Source organism: Centruroides vittatus, unplaced genomic scaffold (genome assembly GCF_030686945.1).
Source record: "Centruroides vittatus isolate TY-2023 unplaced genomic scaffold, ASM3068694v2 scaffold_2569, whole genome shotgun sequence".
Lineage (NCBI taxonomy): Eukaryota > Metazoa > Arthropoda > Arachnida > Scorpiones > Buthidae > Centruroides > Centruroides vittatus.
In genome coordinates this window covers 837,200-861,933 of record NW_027122690.1, presented here as the reverse complement: position 1 = coordinate 861,933, position 24,734 = coordinate 837,200, and the positions used below count along the sequence as shown (strand labels likewise).

Sequence of the window (24,734 nt, the reverse complement as noted above, 5' to 3'; positions counted from 1 at the left end):
AGAGACCAATTTTCCATAAAAATCTTTCCGGATGACTTTTATGAAAAAAACCAAAGAAAAACACACAAGAAAAAATTTGGCTTTCATTTCGGGTGCCGTAATTTTTACTTGGAGCAATATTTTTTTACATCTCAAATGTTTTCCTTGACAATCAGTTTTGTTTATTAATTAATTTTTTCACTGTATTTATACTGATTGCGAATTATTTATAACTATTTATTCTATAGTATAATTTGGTCTTAAAATCAGTCGACAGCAAAACAATGAGAAAAATCCAGCTAAAAGTTGCTTAACTTTCCTAGCAACATTTAAAATGTTGGTGGCGCCATTTTTAATGATATTTTATTTTTAAAAACTTTATATTTTTAATTATTATCAAATAGCGAAATACAAAATATTGGAATAGTTATTTTAAGAGTAGTGATCAGTTTCATAAAAAATTATAAATGTTAATAAAGAATTACATCTTTATTAAGTCCTACCCCACCCCAAACATAACACATAACCATCTCTATCTCATCATCCCTTGGCCGACCACGACTAAAATTTAATAGCATCAATGCCCCTTATACTCAAGCTGCCGTGCCACTTTCGATTCTTAATCTTTACCCCATCCTGATATATTAAACGAAATAGGCGCCAACACATACACACATTGATACATATATGCATAATCAAGAAATTTTTTGCCGTTTTTTGTATTTTTTGAATTCGGTAGGTCTCAAAACGTGAAGATTTGCAGAAAACTCGGAGGGTCAAATTTGACACGATTCCATTGGTGTATAAATGACTATAACTTCGAAAATTAATCAATTAATAATGGACATTTGTAATGCTCTTAACTCTTCGAATTGATGGTTATTTTGTCGTTATTAATAATAAACAGAATTTATTTTAGGAAAGACAACGTTATCGTGTTATTAAAACATAAAGCGTTCTTTTATTTCATACGATTCTCTCTCCAATGTTTAATTTCGTGATTAATGGACGAATTTCCCGAGACGTGTCCAGTATTCATATACAACCCACAACCACATACTTGAATCTTTCGAATTCGGTAATGAAAGAGCAAGAGATAATCGTATATTGATGAAAATTATTCATAATTTACAGAATATCACTTTAATCAGTTACATAAATAAAACGTTTACTTACTTTTAAAATAAAGGAAAAGGTAAGTTTATGTATATCGGGTGGAATTGCAGGTTCAATGTTTTACGTATTCGATAATTCACATAAATTATGTGTTTAAAAATCATATAAGTCTTTTAAAAAGTGAAGTTTATTTACGTGGAAAAGTACAATTAATGAATAAAAAATGCAATAAAACAATAAAACTTTACAGAGACGTTTCTCATACGAAATAAATGCAATTAATCTAGGTATTTCCTTTTCGGTATGTAACCAGCTGTGGTAATTATTTCTACGTTTTGTTATTGCCAATAAAAATAAAAATGTACAAGAAAAATAGAAAAATAATTGCAAATATAACACAATTATCGATAACATAAAATCTCATAAAGTTGAAAAAAGTCATAAAAAGAGAAAAGTTAGTGACGGATTATTCTAATTACAAAGACATAAAACGAGTCAACGGCAAACCGAAAATAATTAATTTCCTCAATTTTTAATACAATTTTAATATATATATATATAATATATATATATAATATAATATATATATATATATATTAAAGTTATTTAAATATCGCGTTAATAAAAGTAAAACTTAATAATAATTAATAAAATTGATCAGAAATACTTAGATATTGTTTATAACGAGTTTGTTTTATTGAAATAGTTATTTTACTTATTCTTTTTAAAAACTTCAATAAAAGTAAGGTTTGACGAAAAAAGTAGAAAAATAATTATTTAATTATCATTCTGAATGGATCTATTCGAAATATCTAGACATTTTCTCAGATAATTTTCACATTAATATGCTATTGTGTTTAGATGGACTGATGTCGTTTTCTCAGTTTCTCTATATTAGTAGAGAAATTTAACTGATGGCAAATACGACAATTGAGATAATTTAATAATAAGTTTCTCAAGATATTTCAGCTTAAGACAGTGAAAATGTGACACATCTTCGAATTAAAAAAAAAAAAAAAAACGTTAAAATAATGTGTGGGTTATATGAATATTCTATGGGGTGTCTCAAAAAGCTCTATACGTTGATACAAATCTAGCCAATCAATGGCCAAATAAATAAAACTATTGAACACTGGTAGTTGGTCATTGGTTTGTGCCTGACCAATGGACTGGCCACCGTGCACTGTTCTGAGTTTTCTTCGTGTGTTTAACATCTAAACAGATTCCAGTTTCCAGATAGGAAGTCCTGCTAGAAGTTACCCCATTGGTAGATCACCCATGTGTTTGTTTCGTTGCCTTACTCTGTCAATCCACCGACACAAATCTTAATGCTGACATTTTAATGTTCTGTGAATAAAGTCACATTTCACCTTTGTATGTATGGAAACTTTTGTGACACGAAGTATTTGATAGATTGCTTTACATATTTAATAAAATCGAATTATGAATGTTTTAAATTTTATCATAATACATAGATTGGTAAATAGATTATAAACTTAAATAATATTCGAAACTTAATTTTTAGTTTATTTTAATGTGTTCTGATCGTATGAAAATTAAACTTCTTACAAACTAAGGCTACTATAAAAATATATGGTTTTATATGAAGTAATTATAAATAAGTTTTATGAGATTTTAAATTACTTTATAGAACTAAAAATATAATTAAAAAATAATAAATTTATCACTTCTTGAATTAATTAACTTTCTAAAATTCGAGACAGATGGAAATTAACAGTTAGTATCAGATGAGTACTCAGGTAATTATACCAATTAGTATTTTTTATTCCATTTGAATTTTTATAAATAGGAAGAAACCATTGCTATTGCTAAAACCAACCATGATTTTCTATCTTGCAAGTATTTTTCTCTCTGCAGTCGTTTCGGCAGTCCCAAGTGGTAAGACTACGATTATTAATGTTTTAATAATGCTATTAAACTTAAGAACAAACATGCATGCCTACTTTTATGAAATTTAGAACAGATTTTCTTATGTGTAATATCAGATATTACACTATTTTTCACTATTAAGGGAAGGATTGCGGAAATAATAAGTTATCAAGTAATAGCGTAAACTTCTACTTTCCCGGCTCTTATAACACATGAAAGTATTGAAATTGTATCAAATTACATTCGTCGGGTAAATCTCGAAGCTTTTGAAAATAAAATCAAAATCTGGGAAAAATTCTAGAGTCGTGTGTGTATTGGAGTCTATTTCGTTTAATATTTAACGATATAGTAAAGATTAACAAACGAAATTAGCCATTGTAACTTTTCTATAACGGGCGTTGTTACTATTTAATTTTGGAGTATGGAACTGGAGGGGATCAGACTTATTTACTCATTATTGGCATTTATAATATTTTTAAAAAGTCATCTCTACTCTCAGAATTAATCCTTATTTTGCCTTTGATAATGGATAATATAAAAGTTATTTTTAATAACATATCGTAACAGATCGCAACACAATTTTTTTTTTACTTTGATCTAGTGTCATGGTGTTTTTAAAACTTAAATACTTTATAAATGGGAATTTTAATCATAATTCCAACATAATCACTCCGTTTAGGCTTTCTTTATTACTAAAATTTTATATCGTAGCATAATTGAACATTATCGGACTTTCTCATAATCTTCTTAACCCCCTATTTCAGTGCCAGAAAAGTCAAGCAAAAAGTCCTTGCCAGAGTTTTAAATTCGGAGAACGTTTAGTAAAATACTTTAAAATAGTTCTAAATTGACGTAGACACCTTTGATACAACGAAACACACTAATGTTTATTCATAATGACTATTATACACGTACTGACGTTCCTGTCTGTTTGAAAGAGATAAACAAAATCAAAAGCTATTATACATATATGTGTTCGTAATCTGTGTACGTTTGAGTTCATTCACAATGCGTTGGCCGATCGATTATTTAGATATTAGTTTCAAACGTTTCCGTACGTAAAACGTTTATATTTAGCATTTTTACATATTGACGATTGACTGTACAATGTTGAACTCAATGAAGAGAAAAACGTTTATTTCCCTACACAGTTTTATTCAATAATGCATACATTGTTTCCAAGTTTTTATTTTCGTTCTGTTTTTGTAGTATTGTTCGCTTTTAATATGTATTTATTACAACACTTTGTTCTTCACACGTTCCAATGTATTTCTATACGGTAGGAATAGCTACAACTGTTGCAATATCTGTTATCGTGACAGTATTTATATACATCTGTAATAATAATTAAAAAATTTTGTCTTATTTTACTAAATTCTTAAATTTATAATATTAATATACAGGTCGAGTAGACGTGGTGTTTCCATCCGTGGAAACGTCCAGATCTGGAGTGAAGACGGTCAAATTCCGAGCTCTAAACGAAGAAATAGAACTGAAATTAGAGCCTGCTGGTGAAATATTGGCAAAAAACTTCGTACTTGTTAATCAACAACCAAACTCAGTAAGCCATTTAAAACAGTTATGTAACGCGTTAACCACGTTAATCACATTTTGTCTAAGGTTATATTCTGTACAAACTATTAAAATTAGAATTATATTTTTTGGGTGAAAACAGTAAGTTAATATAAATTATTTAAATGCTTTCAGATCGACGTAGAAGATTTGAAGAAAAGAATTTACAGAGATAGCACTAATGGAGCAGCTCTTTTGATCGACGAAGACGGGCCTGTCACAATTGTAATTATTATAATAATCCATACTTTTATAGCCTATAAAATTACATAGATTCTTAAACTTTTTTCTATACTTTTAGCGAGGAATTGTAAATTCAAAATTTAGAATCGAACCGTATGAGTCGGGTAGAACCGTTAAAGATGGGCAAGTACCACATAAGATTGTGGAAGTTATAAACGACCAAAAGTCCTTTGGGAATGACGGAGGTGAATATATTTAACACTTTTAACATTAGTAATCGTTGGCAGCTGATACTTTTAAAAATCGATAATGTTTTGAATTTGTTTTCAGTCACGCATATGGAAGTTAACGAAGAAATGGAAAAGGTTGCGACAATGGCCAGAGACGACCAGTGCATAGTTGTGGAATGTCTGGTTGTTACAGAAAGCGCTTTTACGAAACGATTCGAAACTGTAAAAGCTCTAACAGAATACATAACTGTCATGTACACTGGGGTAGGACATAAATTTCTAAATGTTCTTAAATTGAATAAAATAGTTCATAAAAGCTTAATTTTGAATGAAAATTTATAACTTTTTGCAATTTTTTTCTTTTATAAATTTAGGTTCAAAACCTAATTGATACATTAGAATTGGGAATACAAGTTCGTTTGCTTGGGATTGAAGCATTTACGGTAATCCACTAATTATATTTATTTATTGAACTGCGATTTAAAAAACTGTAGAGCTATAAATTGCCACTGCTGTGAGTTTGTCTGTCCGTCTGTTTTCTGTCTGCCTCTGCTTCCTTAATCTCGAGAACGGAGTGAGATAAATAAAAGTAGAGATTAGATACGAAAAGTTTAGGAAACAGGAAACCTCGATTAAGTGTATACGAACGTCCGGTGAAGGCCGGACGTCACGTGATTTCAATTGAAAAATTTATTCGGAGTTTCAAAGATGACCGGCATGACACCTCTTGTTGTCAGGAAGAGTATGATGCACAGAAGCAAGACACTAATAATTTGAGTCCGGAGGCATATATTTTAAATTAAATAAATAAAAATTACAGCCCGGCATTTTGACGATATCATAATAAATAATCGCTCGTTTAACTTCATTTTCACCTATAGAAAGAAACAGAACCACCTTATATAGAAGAAAGTGCAATTCCAGGACACGAACAAAATCTTAATCCTTATGATTTAGTTGAACATATGGGAAAATATTACTGTAGTTATGCTACAGGTTTGGCTAAAGATGCTGATATGATTATGCTCCTTGTTACGTAAGTATTCTATTATATTAATATGTACAGATTTGAGGTTGACTAATTTTAATATACATTATTCAGTCGAAAATTGGGCGAGCTACAAGATGATGGTACAGTTGCGTTTACACTAGCGGGTAAACATTTTCCCATTTACTTCTACCCATTTAATCCTACAATTCCTTTAAGTACAGTATACTTTCAAGTAAATTTCTCTTGCAGGTATTGCATACGTAGGCACTGTTTGTAACAAATGTTACAAAGTTGGCATCTCTCTAGACGATTCAGAGTACAACGAAAGAGTTGATACAGTAGCTCATGAATCAAATCATATGTAAGTGGTGATTTAAATATTAAATGAAATGCTGAAATATTATGAATTTGAAAAGAAATTATTAAAAAATATTTCAGACTTGGAAGTCTTCACGATGGGGAAAGAACCGAAGATGGAGGACCTGCCGGAAATCCAGGAGCATTAGATTGTCCAGAAACTGACGGTTATATAATGGGAGATCGAAGTGATGCTGTTAACAAATTTAAATTTTCCGAATGCTCTAAGAAATGCGTTAAATATGCATTATCGTAAGAATGATTTTAATTACCTAAATTTGAATACTTTGGAAATAAATACTTTAATGACAATTTCTTGTTAAAGGTTACCCAGTGCTTCTTGTGTATACAAAAGCTGTGGATTCTATTAATTGGTATTTAATGATATATTCGACTTTTAACGAAACTTTACGACTTTCAACGACTTTCAACGAAACATGCTTTAAACTACAAAGAAAATAGTGTATATTAAATATTACATTAAATTTCTTTTTAATTCAAAAATAATTTAAAACAAATAAAGTTATTCAAATGCAGTGATATTTGACGTCTAAATTTTTTTGTTAATAAAATTGTAAAATAGTTAAATAGCTTCTTCTAGTGAAGAGTATGCATTATGTGGCGACCGGGACAGCCTTTTTGGCACACAGTTGTAAGGTTTTTATGTCCCTTAGAGCTCTTATCGCCGAATATGATTACACTCGGAAAATAATTGGACAAAGTGGGTTACGCCTACTACTCGCTATTTTGAGGGGTTTGAGGATGACAATAACACTTTACGAATCTCACAAATATTTCCCACGTTAGAAGCACTCAAACAGAAATGCAAATGAAGCACCCAAACACAAATTCCATAACTGGATAGAAAGGAACACACAATTCTCAACGACTGGAAGAACAAACGACGACAGAGTAAATGTGCCGTTCTTCGACAAAGATGCAAATTCTTCAGATTTGATGAAAGTCGAGAGAAAGATGTTGACATTCTGTCACGTCAGAAAGTTGACATATATCGGCTTCTCATGAGATCATCAACAAATTGTTTTCCTTTATCTTGTTCGATTCTGACAATTACATTAAAAAACACGAATTCCTAATATCAAGAATAATTTTTCTAAATAGAAATCGTGAAAAATCTTACTTAATATTGGTAGGAAAGTGGCGTTTCATCGTTATGTAATATTTCAGTCATGGGACTAGCATTTAAGAGAAAGGGAATGAACATAAGCATTCTGATCGAATTAATATCTACTGCATTAATTATAATATAAATTGGACTATAGCATACTAACTTGCTTAAATATTATAAGGTATGGCAGCAGCAATATCAATTTTTCTGATTAATGCCGCCGTACTTTATATTAAATTTTTAATAAAGTCTTGATACATTGCTTTAACTAAAAACTGCGTTTAATAAACGAACAAATACAGAAAGAACAGCAGAACAACACAAGCCTCTGTTCTACAGAACGTGGCAGAACGCGGCAGAGTGTGGTAAGATTATACGTGCTCTGGCAATTGAGCGAAGCACAGTACGAATTTCACATTCCTTGACACAACCCCTCATTTCGATGTCTCTTGAGATGTCGAAATGTAGTTCTATGTTTCAGACATTAATAGTACTTAATAGGTAAAGACTTTTATACACGTATTACGCTATATCCGGTCAGTCACATAACATCGAACTTCTGAATTGGACAAACTTCTGTTTTCCCAAAGCTTTCGTAGAAATGTCAGCAATATTTTCATTTGTACTGACATGTTAAATTGAAATTTCCTTGATTCTGCATAGGTCTTTGATGTAGTAATACCTTATATCAATATACTTTCACTCTCAGAATTCTCAAACGTTTTCATTTTAGAAATCGCAGGTATATTGTCAACATTGAAGATTGTAATATTACACTAATAAAATTCGTATAAAATGTCTTACAAGTTCTTTAAATCTTGAGCTACGATGCTAGCTGAAATATATTCAGCATCCATGGATGAAAGCCACACAGTTCTTTTTCTGGAGTACCATGCAATGTATTTTCAGCATGAAAACCAATCATTCCGCTCACTTTCCTAGTTTTGTATCTCTTCCCCAATCAGTATCACTAGTGTCTACTAGACCGTCTAAACCTTTCCTAAAACGGAGTGTAAGATATCTCGTGCAAGTTAAGTATCGAAGAATTCTTTTACATGTTTTCCACAACTTATCTGTTGGTCTGTCTAGATATTTATTAAGATACGACACACTATACGCAATATCCGGTCTGCGTGTAACAGAAATGTACAGATACCAAACGAAAACCAGTGTTCTGTTGAAAGTCCTTCCGGTGGGTACTCTTCTTGGCAGAATACTCGCTTGTTGCGTTGCCTTTTTCTATCAATTCAATCCATTCTTGAAGAATTTTAATACTCCAATTAATCGTTAACTTCAATTATATAATTATCACAACCTTAATCAATTTGTTTCGAATACTCGGTAGTTGTTAAGTTATTGACTATTCTATATTAGTAGATGAGCCCGGCATTTCTCGTGCAAAAATAACAAAGATTAAGATTATTAGAGTATTTCGTAATTTATATAACTACAAAGGTTATCTTGCGTAATAGTTTTTCATATGAAGTGACCAATCTAACGCATTTTAAAAATTCTCTGATTTGTATACCTACAAAATACAAATCAAATACTATAGTATAACAAACATTAAAACAAAAACCATATAAAGAATTTGGTTATTTCATCCTACTGTTGTCATGTGTATTGTGATACTTGGATGTTACGAAATGGCGCACTTTCATTGAGTGGCGTGCACATATTGCAACGACAAATTTTGCTTTATTGTTACTCCCACTCCCTCGTGTATACAATTTTTTAACACCACTGCCCCCTCTCCCCATTTGCGGAAACATATGTACAGTACAATAAATGTCAATTAACCACAGAATATTATTAAATAAATTATTTTTTATGTACAAACACTCAGATGGTCTCTCCTTTCCCGATGTCAGTATTCATCAACACCCTCCTGACACCCTCTCCCTCCCCATCTCGATGTCGTCGCAATAAATGCACGCCGCCTTGTTCAAGTAGTCACCAATTGAAAATATATCTTAAATATTTTCAGATGTCATATTTTTTTGAATGTTATCTCTAAGAAACTACCATTCACAGCCGAATATTAAATGCTAATCTGCCAACAAATCAAATTTCGCGAAAAATGGACCAAATACTTAAACTCGGCATCCTGGAAAATTACTTAAATCATATTTTGTACTCGCCGGTAATTTTGTATTACGTAATTTTCCTATTTGAATGCGTTATCTCGCGTCATTCGTCTGAAACGGAAAAGAATTACAGTTTACGCAGCACTTGACTTATTGGACATATCTGTCATCAAAACAATTCTTGGGCAAAAAGTTCAATCATCTCCAACAAACTGATGCTTAGAATCGGCGGAGTCACATTAATTTTTATGCAGATTCCATGGCGGCGGTTCGAAAAACGGAGATTATTATTATTATTATTTTGTGTAATTGGATTATTTACCTTGCTTAGAAGTTATTTGTGCTTTTAACATTCTTTCGAACCTGAACACAGCGAATACTTATCTTCTAATTTTCCCTATTAAAAAGATAAATAAATATTGTTCAAATACTATTTATTGTTGAAGAATAGAAATTTTGTTAAGCAAAAGTTGACTTTCTTTACATGTTTTTCAAGGCTGGATGACCGAAAGTTATGGCGACAGCATAGCCCTCTGTGGAACTGAAATCAAATCTGGACGAGTCGTAAAACCCCAAAAAATGTTTCCTGGCAGTCAGTCCCGGGTACTGTATGTCTGGCCCCTCGTGCACCACACGGCCGTCCCATTGTGCGCTTGATTAAAGTTGTAATAGTCTTCATAAAAAGATCCTCTTACTACCCACAGGGGGAAAACAGTTGAAAAACAAAAAACAAGTTTTTCGTAATTATTTATAATTGTTTTTATTTTTATATATGTAAACAACCATTTTACCTGACAGCGTGTTATATTTGAAGATGTTTACCCGGATAGTCCTAGTTACTAAATACATTGAGGTGTGAACTGGTCTTAAAGTGAGTTGATTTTTTCCAACAGAGTACATGTACAGTACTTGCAATTTAGACAAAAGAAATTTAATTACTTTATTTACAAATTACAAATCATTAAAGAAAAAATATATTTTATAAACTTAACTATATATTTTAAACCAAATAAAATTGAATGAATTACAGTTAAATCTATTTAACAAAGAAATAAAAGTAAACTTTGTCTATCTTTCCTTCATCTCGAGAACAAAGTTAGCTAGAATAGCTGTAAAACGAGACCAAATATGAAAACCTTAAGACTGGAGGCACCAATTAACTCTATATGAGCTTTAGATGCAAACAGAAAGTCACGTTATTTCAATTCAAAAATTTTCCCTGAAAGGTGTTAGATAGATGACCAGCACGACTCTGTTATTAATGGAAAAGTATGATGTACAGGGGCAAGCCACTACTAATTTGAGGTGGAAAGCATATATTTCAAATTATATTATAATGGTTCTTTGAATAACGAATACAGACAACTGCCTTCATTTTATTCTGTTTTTAAATTATAACAGGAAAAGTCGTATCCGTGAGATCCAGCCAATAAATTTAGCGCCCTCTAAAAATGACAACAACCGTACACCACGTGTCTATTGGCAGCGAACCTCGTGCGCGACGAAACACACTGTGAATCGTGGATTAAGTAGGAAGAATGCTACACTCCCTGGTCTTTTCACTGGTTCGTTACACTGTACAAAATACTAAGTTTACTCATCAGAAACAAAACATAACAGCATGTACTACGACAGCCTTTTACTTTCGTAGTATATTATGAATTGTCTTTTATTTTTCTGTGAAAATATTCTGTTCTAGAACACAATATTTTCACAGAATAAGAAAAAGATGTCGTAGATACCTCATGAAATGCAGATAATAATTATTCATGTCTCGTAAATTCAGTCATTCTATGACACGTGTACATACATAGATAATAGATAATAGATAATAGATAACAGAAAACGACATGTTAACATACATAGATAAGAGAACCATTTTACAACAACTAAACTCGCGGTTATTGCATACACTACGTCTACATTGCACCTGGATTAGTTGTACAGGTATCGCATATAATTGCAGGTAATAAATCAGACTTGCACAGAATAACATAATGTATTGCTTTTTGATCCAACAATTGTTTATTTTTAACAAGACAATTTTTAGTTAGGCAATCACTTTAATCTGGCAAATCAATTTTACAACGTAAAATATTTTAAACCTATCATTATCTAAATTAAATTTTTAAAAATAATATTTTAAAAATTTTACTATCTCTAATTTAATCGTCGATGTTTTTTTTTTTTAACTCTTTCTGCCCTGTGGGCACTAAGAGGGCCTCTTTTAGAAGGCCCATTATGGGTTCGGCCAGGCCCACAATGGGGCGACCGGGTGGTGAGGGACGGGGCCCGACATATCCGAACGGACCACCCCCCGAAAAATTCCTGGGGATTATTCGACCCGTTCGGATTCGATCCCGGGTCCCCCAGAGCGGTAGGCTGCCACCTTGACCGCTCGGCCATCCGGCCAAATCGTCGATGTTAGACAATCGCAGTAAAGAATCACTTCTGTGATGGCAAAAATCACATTTACAATACTAATCATTATGTGAAGATCAAATAAACTTTGACCGGCGCTGCCTTTCGCATGAAACACTTTTTATAAATGGATAAAAGCTGGAGAAATTCACACAAATGAAAATGATTCTGAACATTACGGTGGTTTTTAACACTTAATTGTGCTCAAATGACACAATACATAAATTTAGGGAGGTGGAAAAAGTAACAAAAGAAAAGCGAAACGTGTAAAAAGATTCTTGTTAACAGTATTTCGCGATAAATCCAAAAGATATATATATATATATATAATATTAAAGCATGCTCATAAAACAGATGCTGCCAAACTTGCAGATTTCTTCCATGAATTAAATAAAATATTTAAGCATTTAGAGCAAAATATTAACGAAAAAGCCCCATTTTTTAAAGAAAAATAATACAACGAGTTTTAAAAAGCATATCTCGCTATAAATCACATGGAAATAGTAAGTAACTGGAATGGTTCAGCAAATAATTCAAGGGAAATCTATTATCTACCTCATCGATGTGGTTTAATCATTTTATGACTTCCACCTAGACATAAAATGACCCCGGAGCTGGTTTTTGGCGAATATTAACTCAATAATGTTTTCAGCGATTCCATAATTTTTTAGCCAAATTTCACACTACTTTGTAATGCATTCAAAATTTTGACCCCCCGAAAATCAAACATTTCTCTAAAATAAAATTATTCTTAGGCTGAGATATACATTTTCCTCACTTTTAATTATGTTTTTTCCTAGAATGAGAATAGTGCCAATGTTCATTAGTCTACTTATACGAAGGAAATAGTTCTGTGTTTATTACGAAGTAAAACTTTTTTTAATGCAGTTTGTAATCAGTAACAAAGCATGTAATACAACATTCTGAATGTTATTTTCACTTTCTTCCATAGAATAGAAGACAAATTAAATTTATAACGAAGTAAGAATTAAGAGATTATCAACGCCATCAGCATTTGGCAAGAATTTTCCAAACTCGTGTTGAAATCATACACAAATCACGATTTCTGTCTTCATGTAGAAAGTACTGATAAGCAGCATGACTCTATTGTTAACAGGATATATGATAATGAATTACAGTTTTAAAATATATTTTTTCCTTATTTTTGTAATAAAATAAGTAGGTTTAAGTTCACTCAAAAAAAAGGCAATTTGATTTTTTCTTCCAATCAATTATATAAATTGATATTTATTTAATTCGATGAATCAAAACCCCTAACATTCACGTTTTGGTAAAACGCCTTTCAATCAGTTATATTAATTTTATCCAAAAATTAAAACTGTTTTATTAATAAATAAAATATTTTTATATTTTATATTCAACTCTAAAAAGTTTATTAGAATAAAGAGAAATTATTTATTGTGACATCGTCACAATGCCGGGTTGCAATTTTTATCATATTTTTAATTTATTTAATTGAAATAACGTAATTTCCCGTTCAAACCGAAAGTTCGTATATACGGGGGCGGTGTTTTTCAACCTCCGATAGTCCCAAAGACAAGCGTAAATAACAAAACGAATTTATTACCAAAAGTTAGGTAAAACATGGTTACTTTTCAAGAGAATCGCCGTGAAGATTGGGGAATTTGTCATATCTGTGGACGAGCTTTGCAATGTCTTTTTCGTGAAATGTTGCCGCCTGTGACTCGAGATGGGCCTTAATGTTGTTTTTGAAATCGTCATTAGTCTCGACTCTCTGAACTTGTTGCCACGTTTTCAGTTCAAGAAAGAGGTGGAAGACTTCACACATTAAAGGTTTGTAGACTTCCAGCTTTCAGACTTCCACCCAGCTTGGAACTTTTCAAACACTGAGTGTATAGCCCCGATTTCGCGTCAAGCGACTTTCACCTCTTTTTTAACTAAAAACGTGGCTACGAGGGCAGAGGTTCGAGACTAATGACGAACTTCAAAACAACATTAAGTTCCATCTCGAGTCACTGGCGACAACATTCTATACAGAGGGGATTTACACTTGTCTTAGTTTTATGGACGATCGGAAGTTAAAAAAAATCGGTGCCTTTTGTCCTTAAGCTTATCTTCCTAACTGCATACTCGAAATTACGGAAGGACAGACACTAGACGTACGACAGTGAAAATTTATAGGTTATCGATCTGAAAATTGCAGCACAATTACGAATAAAATGTGTATTAAGTTTGATTTCACTCGAGATATGACACACTACCTCTCTCGATATCCCAATTCCACCCATCTTTAACCACCAAAATTTAATAGCATTAATCTCCTAATAAACAAACATACTTGCAAAATTTCCGGAAGAAGTTATAGAATTTTTGACTTTTAGAGCTCTATATATAGATAATTTTTCTGTTCTAAAAATCCAATTGATCCCAATCATACGTATGGCGGTCTTATTCTTGCAGTTTCCCATAAATTAGGTTGTTTTGGAATTGTTTAACTCCAACGATCCGCTAGTAATTAGATTTAATTGTAGGAAAACTTCTGTTCAATTAATTATAGCTTGATAATTATTCTTGTTTAATTGAGAATAGATCTTTATGATGCATTGTAAGCTAAAATGAAGATTTGCGGAGGAACTTTTCTCGGGATCATATCGTTATTTTAGCAGACATTATAATAAACTATTGACGACTTTGCTAACTTCGGCTTTACGATGTGGAATGGCTAAGATAAATATTTCTTTATTGTCATTTGAGAAACAATAGTTTAATGCCCAGTGTTTACGTTTAAAGAAAACAAAGGCTCTACTATCATACGTGTATGATTTATTGTATACATACGTTCAAATGTTAATTCTTTTCTGAATTAGTAACAACATATAATAACCAAAAGAGATTAAGGATAATATTTAAGTAAATTTTTAAAGTCAATAAATTAAATTATTTAATATATAACTATTTAAATATGACGTTGTTGTAAACATGATGAGATTATGTATAACGTCATATAATATACGTAAGTATGATAGCTTAATAGAAGAGAGTAATTAGGAGTATTAAGTAAGAGTAAGTGACATAATTTTAGCAAATCTGATAGACAACGTCTAGCGACCTTCAATCTCACTACTTTTGCATTAATTATAATACAAATATAAAAATCTTATATATAAAATTCTCGTGTCACAATGTTAGTTACCTTACTCCTCCGAAACGGCTTTACCGATTTCTACCAAATTTTATATGCATATTCAGTAGGTCTGAGAATCGGCTACTATCTATTTTTCATACCCCTACACCATTTCCCCCCTTTCAAAAATATATTTATATATAAATTAAGGCATTTATGTCCAACAGATGGCGCTAACTTCCGACGACCTAAGTTTGCTTTTCTGTGAGAATGGACTGAAGCAGATCATTTTCTATCTATCTATATAAATAAAATATAACGTTCGTTTGTTCCTACCGATTCCTTTGAAATTTTGACACAACGTTGCATTCGAATACGCACGTGTTTTTATATAATATACATGTCGAAATTCCCCCCAGTGGGGGGAGATGGACGGGTTTAAGGCTTACCGTGAAGAACTCGGCTTCTATTATACTATTTTACATGCGGTTTTTTGCATTTTTAATTGCGTTTTAATAGGTTACGTCAATAGAATATACACTAAAAAGGGATTTTTCGATATTCCCCAGCGGGAAAAGTGACGGGATTAAGGCTTACTGTGAAGAACTCGGCTTTTATTATACTATTTTAGATGCGTTTTTGATTGCGTTTTAATAGGGTACGTCAAGAGAATGTACATTAACTAAGAAGGGATTTTTTGAAATTCCCCCCACGGGGGAAGTGTTATACATTTATAATAGATACATTTTGAGCCACAACAACGTGTGGCCGAGTCAGCTAGTATATATATATTATTTGAAAAATTATAATATATATTAATTATTGTAGCTTATATTGATATAATTATATAACAACTGGAAAGAAACAATGTCTAAAGAATATTTGTTAATTTTTATCATATTAAATTAGAGGGAGGAAACTGTTGACTATTTACAGTTTACGATGACGTCTTTTACGCAAGATAATTACGTATAATCTACAATACACAAACGACACCACGTTTTATTTCATTCATTTTACACTCGCCTAGTTTATAAATTAGTAACAAAAGAATAAGAAAAATAAAATATTTGCCATAAATTCAATATTATGTATATGCTGCTATGCATAAATCTAATATGTATTTAATTATATTTGTCTCAGGATTATTTACATATTTAAACAATAAAGCCCACAGTAATAGTTTGGGTGAAATCCTTTAAATTTTTTTATTATTATTTTTTTAAAATCCATCCACAGACAGGGGATATACAACTTGAAGTAAAATACAAATCTTCATTCAAATAGTCGACGATACGACAGAAAACACGTACAGAATTTACCTGACGTCGACCATATATTGCATATCACACAATATCAAGTAGTCTCATAAGGAGAGAGTCTGAATTTTCAGAGACCCTCTCCTAGTGATACTCCAGTTACCTGTAAAATATCTTACGAAGTAATTATTACTATTAAATATGTAAAAGTAGCAAAGATAAATCTAATTTTTTATTAATTAATTAGTCCGATAACTAAAAAAAAATTCATTTCAGATTAACAATATATATAATCGTTTCCTGGCAGAAACAGGATATTGTTAAATGCAGCCACATCCGATTTTCCCCCCTTTTAACACAATAAATTGCCTTTCCTAAGAAGTACTCACACAAATCGAAGTTAAACTCGGTTTGTAATTGTTCGATCTTTTAACATTTTGTCGAATTCGAATAGAAGACGAAAGATGAAAGTGTACTTAATTGCAGCATTTTCATTCCTGGCTGTATTTGGAGTTGTACAGTCATTTACTCCGGATGAATTCCAAGATGCTGTGTGCTGTAATGCCACATTTTTCTTTTCTCTTTCTTTTTTACTGCGATAAGAGCTAAGTTTATAATTTACTTTGATTTACATTTGTTTTTTTTTCAGCTATACCCGACAAGTATCTACTCAGATTCGTAAATTGCACTATTAGTCGTGCCCCAAAAATCATTCAAAAGGTATGCTAATTTTCCTATTTTCAATTCTGATTTGGTTTAGATTAATTTACGAATTTTTATACGATTGTTTTTCTTTATAAGTCAGCCGATACCTTATTTGAATGCGTAGATACATTTTATGAAGTCGATGGCAAATTGGATGCCCTTTTAACGTATGCCTGTGACAATAATGTACTCAGAGACAAGCTTGTAAGCACTTACTTTGTATTTTGCAGACAGATATATTCTTAATATTAAGTGCAAATTAAGATTTCGTAGCAATTCTTGTTAATTTATAGAAAATTTACGATAGAAAATACATTAGATCTTTTAAAGTCAATTCGACTTTAATTCAAAATCTAAAATGAATTTTGTTCCGTTAGATTGATGAATGTTTGCGGGAAAAAGGCAAGGTAATATATTATGCGTGTTACTTTTATATATTTTAATTTTTACTATAACTAGTTTATACATAATTATTCATATTTCAATTAGGATCTAGGCAACCCAGATCGACAAGATGCGTCAACAATGGAAGAAGCTGTCCTATATTGTGTGTTTCGGGCATAAATCATATATCGGAATTACTCTCGTGTGATTACAATGTCTAACATTTGTGCAATTGTACTGTACCTTTTGTATCCGAGCAGTTAAAGAATTAAATTGATTATGAAGCATTAAATTATTGTTTTTGTAAATTAATTACGCTTAACGTGTATTTAAGGGTTGTTTTAAACTTAAAGTAATAATTTTAAAACATAATTCGTTAATTCGGAATGTTAAAGGTAAAATTTTTTTTAAATAAGACAATAAAAATATAAATCGTGCCTATAGATTTTGTATGCCATAGGTAATTACTGGAAAAATTATTTAACGCGTATGATACGGTAAGATTTTAATTTTTTTAAAAAAAAGAAAAAAATAGTTATAATAATTAAATACATTATTCCTAATTAAGAATGATAAGAAATAATGAAAAAAAATAAAAATTAAGTGTATTTTATTTATTTGTTGTACAGTAAAACCTGCCAAAGCGGAAAAATATTCAGTACCGCGCGATTCCGGTTTACGCAGGTTTTACGTATAAGTTTCGGCTTTAAGGGTAAACCCATCGACCGAATTAGTTGGTTAAATCGTGGATTTACTGCAATACAATTACTTTTTCTTATGCGACAGCAGAAAAAATTGACGTCACTCTTTCGTAAGGAGCAAATTAATTTTTGGCATTTTACATTCGAATGTCGTTATTTAAATAATTAAATTGGGGTCAAAATTCATAACTCTTGTGCCTTTTGTCGAAAATTTCTGAAATTTGGCAGGGAGATGTATATATTAGAGTCATCGGTGCTATTAAATTTTGCTGGTTAAAGGTCGAGGAAGTGGGGAGATAGAGGAGATCACGTGTATCTCGAGTGGGATGGGACTAAAATATTTCTTATTAACATTTAAAATTTTTTACAAAATTCATTTTTACCTATAAAATTAAGCTTTATACCATTTTATAATAATTTAAAACATTTCGGAAAAATTCTAAATCCTTTTTATATTAAAAGGATTTAGAATTTTTCCGAAATGTTTTCTTATAAACTCAGTTCTTATTGGTATTAAATATGGCGTCATTATAAACATAATAAAATTCGGTGTAACTTCATATGATGATATAAATAAACGGCTTAATTAGAAGAGCAAGTGGGTGAATAACATCGTTTTAACGAATCTCATAGACAAGGCCGAGCGACTTTCAATTTCACTCCCATTAGATTATTATAATACAAATATGAAAAAATATATATATTACTTAAAGAATCATAAAATATAATAAATATTTCAGCCTATATAACAGGGGTGGGTAAGCAAGAGTTCAGTGAGACCAAAATGTAGGTTTTGCAAAATGCATGGGAGCCGCAGTTCTGTACCGTCGTGGCGGATAGTATGGTAAGGCGCGCTATTTTATTATATAATGTAAATATAATATAAAACAAATATTGAATTTTTTTAATAAACATATTTTCACAAAATTATAAAAATAAAATTGTAAAAATAAATATAAAAAACAGAAATTAACACTTTCAGCAAGAGCCGCACGTAACTCAAAAAGAACCGCATTTGCCCGTGTCTGCTATATAACAACTGGAAAGATAAAATGTATAAAAAATATTTATTAATTTTTATCACATCAAATTAAAAGGAGAAAACTGTTAACTTTTTCCAGTTTACGATCAGACGTACTCTTTTACGCAAGCTAATTACGTCTAAGCTATAATACACAAACAACACGTTTTATTTCATTCATTTTACACTCGACCAGTTTACGAATTAGCATCGAAAGGATAAGATGAATATAATATTTGCCTTAATTTCAATATTATGTATGTGCTGCTATACCCGAGCATTTAGCCATTTGGAAAAAGTAGAGATATTTTGTGGTAAGAGTATTCTTTTTATACAATTATCTTTCTCTCCCAAATACAAAAGATTCCGTATATTATTTACAGCCATAAATTACACATATTTGTTAAGATTCGTGAACTGTACCATTGCTCGAAGCTCGGAATTCTATCAAAAGGTATGTCGGAATTTCAGACTTTTAATTGTATTTTATCAATAAATTATCAAATAAGACAATTAAATGTTTAAATTATATTTATAGGCAAGCGATGTTTTATACGAATGTTTTAATCAATATTACGGAAATAGAGGGAAATTAGATTTCATTTTCCAGTTTATGTGTTACGAATCCGGCAAGGACGTAAGAGTACGTATTATTATTTTTTTCTACAGGCAAATCGATAGGAATAGGTTTAATTTAATTTCTCTAACATCAAAGAATTCGTTTATTTTTAATACAATTAATAAACTTCCGAAGAACGGCCGCTGACAGAACATACAACAATTGACCGTGGTGGCTGTTTGCAGGTTATTTTGTATGTATTTTGAAAAGAAACGTTTTCGAAAAATGGTCGCCATTTATAGGCGGTCGACATTGGAGGTTCGGCTATACAAGCGTTTAATTAATGTTGATACATAATTTTAGTTTAAAACAAATCTATTGTTTGTCATAAAAATTAATGTCAATTTTCTTTTAATTCAGGTTCACAGATGTTTTATCGACAGGACTGTTGTAAGTATTCGTTTTTTATTCGGATCTTCCATTAGCCTAAGTTTATCATTCGCTGATAGAAGTTTTCTCGTTTATTTTTTAGGAGCATTTAGGAACACCGAAGAGGAGAGACAGAAGAAAGTTTCATAGAGCAATTAAACACTGCATAATCTACGGTTAATTTTCTTTCGAGATATTTAATTTTCGATACAATGATAAATTTTTCTCTTAATGGCGTTAAAAGTATTTCGTTATAATTATTTATGTTAAATAAATTTAAAAAATTGCTCGTTTATTTAATGTTTTTATGTAACTTGATGTTATACCAAACTACACATTAATAAATTAATAAAGTACAAGAAAAACTAAAAAATAAAAACTATTTTTTAAATTCTAAAAACGTCAGACTTTTTATTTTGACTGAGTTACACAATATCTACTTTTTAAGTAGTGTTATCTCAACTACAACAGATGAATCCTAAATTGTTCTCATTTTCACCAACTGAGAAGTTTCATTTAAGAAAAGAAGCATTCGAACACCTTTACGACGTAGATTGCTGTAAAGGCGCTGTCTGTACTTATGACGCGACATTGTAGGGTTTCGTAGTATTTGAATTTATTATTTTCAGCGTTATATTCAAAATCTCTAATACTCGAACAATTTCTAGTATTCGGGTGGTATTTTCTCATCTATAGTTATTACGTAACGGTTTAAACATACCATACAAAGCAATCGAATTAAATGTCATAAAATCAAATCTGTTTTAAGGCAATAATACGTACAGTAGGTGCTAGCTAATGCAAATTTTACAAAAAACACATATTTTTGCTAAAGCTTGCATTTAAATCCACGCTGCCACTTTATTCAAGTACAGTAGAGCATCGATTATCCGACTCAATTGGGGAATGGAGTTGGTCGGATAACTGAAAAAACGGATAACCGAAAAGTATGAACAAATATATTATTAGAATAATATATTAGTATATTAGTAAATAGCTTTTAACCTACTTCGCGTTGAATTATCATCAATGGTATGCCTAACAATTTTTTTTTAAAAATAATAATCGGCGCTGTTGTATCGTTGAAAATTATTTCTTTATTTTGCACAAAATAAATACTAGCCTCCCTTTCATAGTCGAGCCAGTGTTACCAGCTAAAACACGCAAAAATTTAACAAAAATAATATTAAAGTAGCCAAGACATAACTAAATATTGTAACACCACATCACTAGCCGACATTTGAATTTGCCGACTAGAACGCGGGTCGGTTAACCGATGTGACGGTTGATCAGGGGTCGGATAATCGATGCTCTACTGTATATACCGTATTTTACGGACTATAAGACGCTACAGACTATAAGACGCACCTTAATTTTTAAGCAATTTTTTTTAAAAAAAAATACCTATAAGACGCTACGGAGTATAAGACGCACCTGAATTTTGGAGGCAATTTTTCGAAGAAAAAAATGCGTCTTATAGTCGTAAAATACGGTGTATGTTTCTAAGATAAACAACTTGACATTTATATGGATAAAACGTACAATTAAAAAAAATATATTAATATTGGAAGGAATTTTGCTTAATTTTGCTACATATAACTGAAAATGAATTTCACAAGATGTGTACAGTACATACTTGTGTACTGTAATGTTTTTAAGAACTGCCAGAGAAGTCACAGAAAAATCAGAAAAGTCACGAAACAGTAGGAATGTTTCATCTGTGGCACGTCATATCAGCGCTATAGGGTTTTCTTCACGTGTCTAACACCTAAATAAAGATCAGTTTCTCATAGAAAGTGCTAGAAGGCATCTCATCTTGGCAGATTACTTCTGTGTTGCTTTGCTGTGTCCCATAAAATCAAACCAACCAACTAAATTTAGTATGATGCTATTCTCTTAAAACAAATTTTTATTCTTGTCTATGTGTAAATAAAAATTTTATATCATTATATTATAAAATTTTTATATAGTAAATAAATAGGTATATGACAAAACATCCATTTTATTTTCATTAATATTCAAGTTAATTTACAGTACTGATTTATATTATGTTTAACGAATTATATTTTAGAATTTAATCTGCAAATTTCGGCTTATTTTTTCCAAAGATATTTCACTAGATGAAATCTTAATTAATTAAAATCAATTATCAAATACGGTAATTACCATTTTGCATATTATTTGAACTGAAAGCTTTACTTTTTTCGATATTTTACGGAGTTGTTAGAGCAAATATTAAAATCGTAAAATACGGAACAGAATTAAAAATATTTTATAAGATAAAAATAGCCCATAAAGTCGAAATATTACACATTTTATCACAGGACGGAGATTAAATGACATATTCTAGAACCGATTTTATGACTTAAAAATAACATCTGCGAGATATAACAAGTGCTAATTTTTACTCCGGGCACTTATCATCTAATATATATAAAGAACCGAAACATTCGTACAGAGCAACCATGTTAATCTACCTGCTAAGTCTTTCTCTCTGTGTGGTGGTCATTTCGGCTATTCCAAGTGGTAAATAGAGCTATATTATATTATTGACTTATAATAAATGCGGCTTTAACCCGTTTCTTTATATTTGAAAAATACAGGCCGAATTGATGTAGTGTATCCGTCTATAGAAGTATTCAGATCTGGAATGAAAATGATAAAATTTCGAACCTTCGATAGAGATATAGAACTGAAATTGGAACCAGCGGGTGAAGTAATATCTGATGACTTCGCTGTACTAAGCGATGATCAAAAACAAAAACAGGTATCTAAATTCAAATTTAATATTTAATAATTTGCTCGATTTTCAATTATTAAGTATTATTATTTCTTTACCTGCCTTTCGGAAGATCAATATTCAGCTCTTAAAGAGAAATCTCTATAGAAATAAAGAAAAAGGCGCAGCTTTGCATATTAACGAAGAAGGGCCTTTATCAATTGTAAGTTATTCGTTAGCACTGATTTATTTACACAAATGATGCAGCTTTAAATATTTTTCAGAATGGAATTTTAAGCTTTGATTTAAGAATTAAGCCTTTAGATAAGGACAACATCGATAAATACGGCAATAGAGCTCATCGTATAATAGAAGTGTTACAAGACCGACGATCTCGTGTTAAAGGTAAACGTATATAAACATTATGTAATTTTCAAATACATTTTCTAGTTGACTTTAAATGAAATTCCTCTCGCAGCTGTTACTCCTGACGTAGAGAATAAAACTTACGGTAGAAAATTCGCCAGAATTGCAGAAGATGAATGTGTAGAATTAAATTATATATTCTTAACAGAAAGCCAATTTACAAAAGCTTTCGAAAATGACACCGTAGCATTAGAAGAATATTTGTCAGTTACTTTGATTCAGGTTATTCAGCATTTAAGACATTATTTTACACACGGAAATAATCATTAATTCGCTTTCAGTAAGAAAGTTTTTCATATTTCAGGTTCAAAATTTTATGGATACGCTAGATCTGAGAATTAAAGTCCGTTTAGTTAAGGCAATATCTTTTACTGTAAGTGAATACAACAATGAGAATTTTTCTGATTTTTATTATTTTTATAAATATTATTTAAATTGGGCTTTAGGAAGAAACTGAGCCGGAATTCATCAAAAATAGTGCTATTAAAGGCCACGAAAACTATCTCAATCCCCATAAATTAATTGGAGGTGCACAAGATTACCTTTGCCAGTCGAGAAACTTTACTGATGAAGCTGATATTATTTTCGTTATATCTAAGTAAGTATCGTTGTAAATTATTCGTACAAAACCTCTATTAATTAATAATTTGTGTTGCAGACGAAGATTTGGCGAAATGGTAGCTGACGGATCAATTAGTACAGGAATCGCTTGGTATATAGTATAAGTTTTCTCATTATGATATAAAATCATAAGCATATATTTAGAAAATGTTTTACAGGCATAGCTTATCTAGGAGTAATTTGTGATGACTGTTACAAAACAGGAGTTGTGTCAGACGACAGTAATATATACGAAAGAAGTGACACTATTGCTCACGAAAGTTGTCACTTGTAAGAACTTTAACGCTATTATTATTATTAACTGTGTATGGTGGAAAAGTAGTTAAATGTACTTTTTTAGATTGGGTAGTCCCCACGACGGAGTAGGACCAGTATCAAGTATTGCTAACAGTCCAGGATCTGAAAACTGTCCTGGTTCTTATGGATATATTATGGGTTCTCGTAACGAAGTAAATGGAACGAAGTTTTCTCCTTGTACTCGCGATAACATAGCAAATATTCTAAAGTGAGTAATGTTTTTTATAAAAATTTAAACAAACTGAAAACATTTATATTGTAATGATATGAAATATTCGTTTTTTGTTTTCTTCATTTGATAGGTTAGGTGGACATGACTGCGTCAAAACAAAGTGTACGGAAGAATAATTTTGTTGATGCACTTTTACCAACACACATTTGTTTAAAAGAAAGAAAGAAAAAAATTTCGAGAGTTAACATGAATTGTAATAGAAATTTTCATATGATGCATTTGTATTCTTAAGAAAAACATTTAAATAAAATGCAAAAATTAATCAATGTTTTCACAGTTCCATAATTAATTACCTCGTGGTGAGCGGCAAATAAAGCCAT

At 31.0% G+C, this 24,734-nt stretch overlaps 4 protein-coding genes across 4 annotated transcripts in view; all 4 read left to right on the top strand.

Annotated features, from left to right (window-relative positions):
• Positions 1–2,879: 2,879 nt before the first annotated feature.
• On the top strand, positions 2,880–6,860 carry LOC136987713 (venom metalloproteinase antarease TserMP_A-like). The gene is made up of 11 exons (XM_067285482.1): positions 2,880–2,994; positions 4,389–4,546; positions 4,693–4,782; positions 4,859–4,985; positions 5,071–5,234; positions 5,345–5,413; positions 5,852–6,006; positions 6,073–6,125; positions 6,211–6,322; positions 6,400–6,570; positions 6,644–6,860. The coding sequence occupies exons 1-11, from the start codon at positions 2,937–2,939 to the stop codon at positions 6,687–6,689; spliced, it is 1,203 nt and encodes a 400-aa protein (XP_067141583.1). The 5' UTR covers positions 2,880–2,936; the 3' UTR covers positions 6,690–6,860.
• Positions 6,861–16,681: 9,821 nt separating this feature from the next.
• On the top strand, positions 16,682–17,701 carry LOC136987724 (venom protein 29-like). The gene is made up of 5 exons (XM_067285495.1): positions 16,682–16,878; positions 16,970–17,040; positions 17,122–17,229; positions 17,403–17,432; positions 17,515–17,701. Exons 1-5 carry the CDS (start codon positions 16,785–16,787, stop codon positions 17,587–17,589), a joined length of 378 nt encoding a protein of 125 aa, XP_067141596.1. The 5' UTR covers positions 16,682–16,784; the 3' UTR covers positions 17,590–17,701.
• A 1,602-nt stretch (positions 17,702–19,303) lies between these two features.
• Positions 19,304–20,346, top strand: LOC136987658 (venom protein 29-like). Its single transcript, XM_067285410.1, has 5 exons — positions 19,304–19,445; positions 19,515–19,585; positions 19,670–19,774; positions 20,111–20,140; positions 20,223–20,346. The coding sequence occupies exons 1-5, from the start codon at positions 19,355–19,357 to the stop codon at positions 20,298–20,300; spliced, it is 375 nt and encodes a 124-aa protein (XP_067141511.1). The 5' UTR covers positions 19,304–19,354; the 3' UTR covers positions 20,301–20,346.
• Positions 20,347–22,536: 2,190 nt separating this feature from the next.
• The window catches only part of LOC136987666 (uncharacterized), a 62,122-nt gene continuing 59,924 nt past the window's right edge, over positions 22,537–24,734 (top strand). The window contains exons 1-10 of the mRNA XM_067285418.1: positions 22,537–22,645; positions 22,723–22,886; positions 22,972–23,061; positions 23,123–23,249; positions 23,317–23,486; positions 23,569–23,637; positions 23,711–23,862; positions 23,923–23,976; positions 24,044–24,067; positions 24,226–24,390. Of these exons, the coding sequence (XP_067141519.1) occupies positions 22,585–22,645; positions 22,723–22,886; positions 22,972–23,061; positions 23,123–23,249; positions 23,317–23,486; positions 23,569–23,637; positions 23,711–23,862; positions 23,923–23,976; positions 24,044–24,067; positions 24,226–24,390 (1,076 nt within the window). The 5' untranslated portion in view covers positions 22,537–22,584. The remainder of the gene's footprint in view (positions 22,646–22,722; positions 22,887–22,971; positions 23,062–23,122; positions 23,250–23,316; positions 23,487–23,568; positions 23,638–23,710; positions 23,863–23,922; positions 23,977–24,043; positions 24,068–24,225; positions 24,391–24,734) is intronic.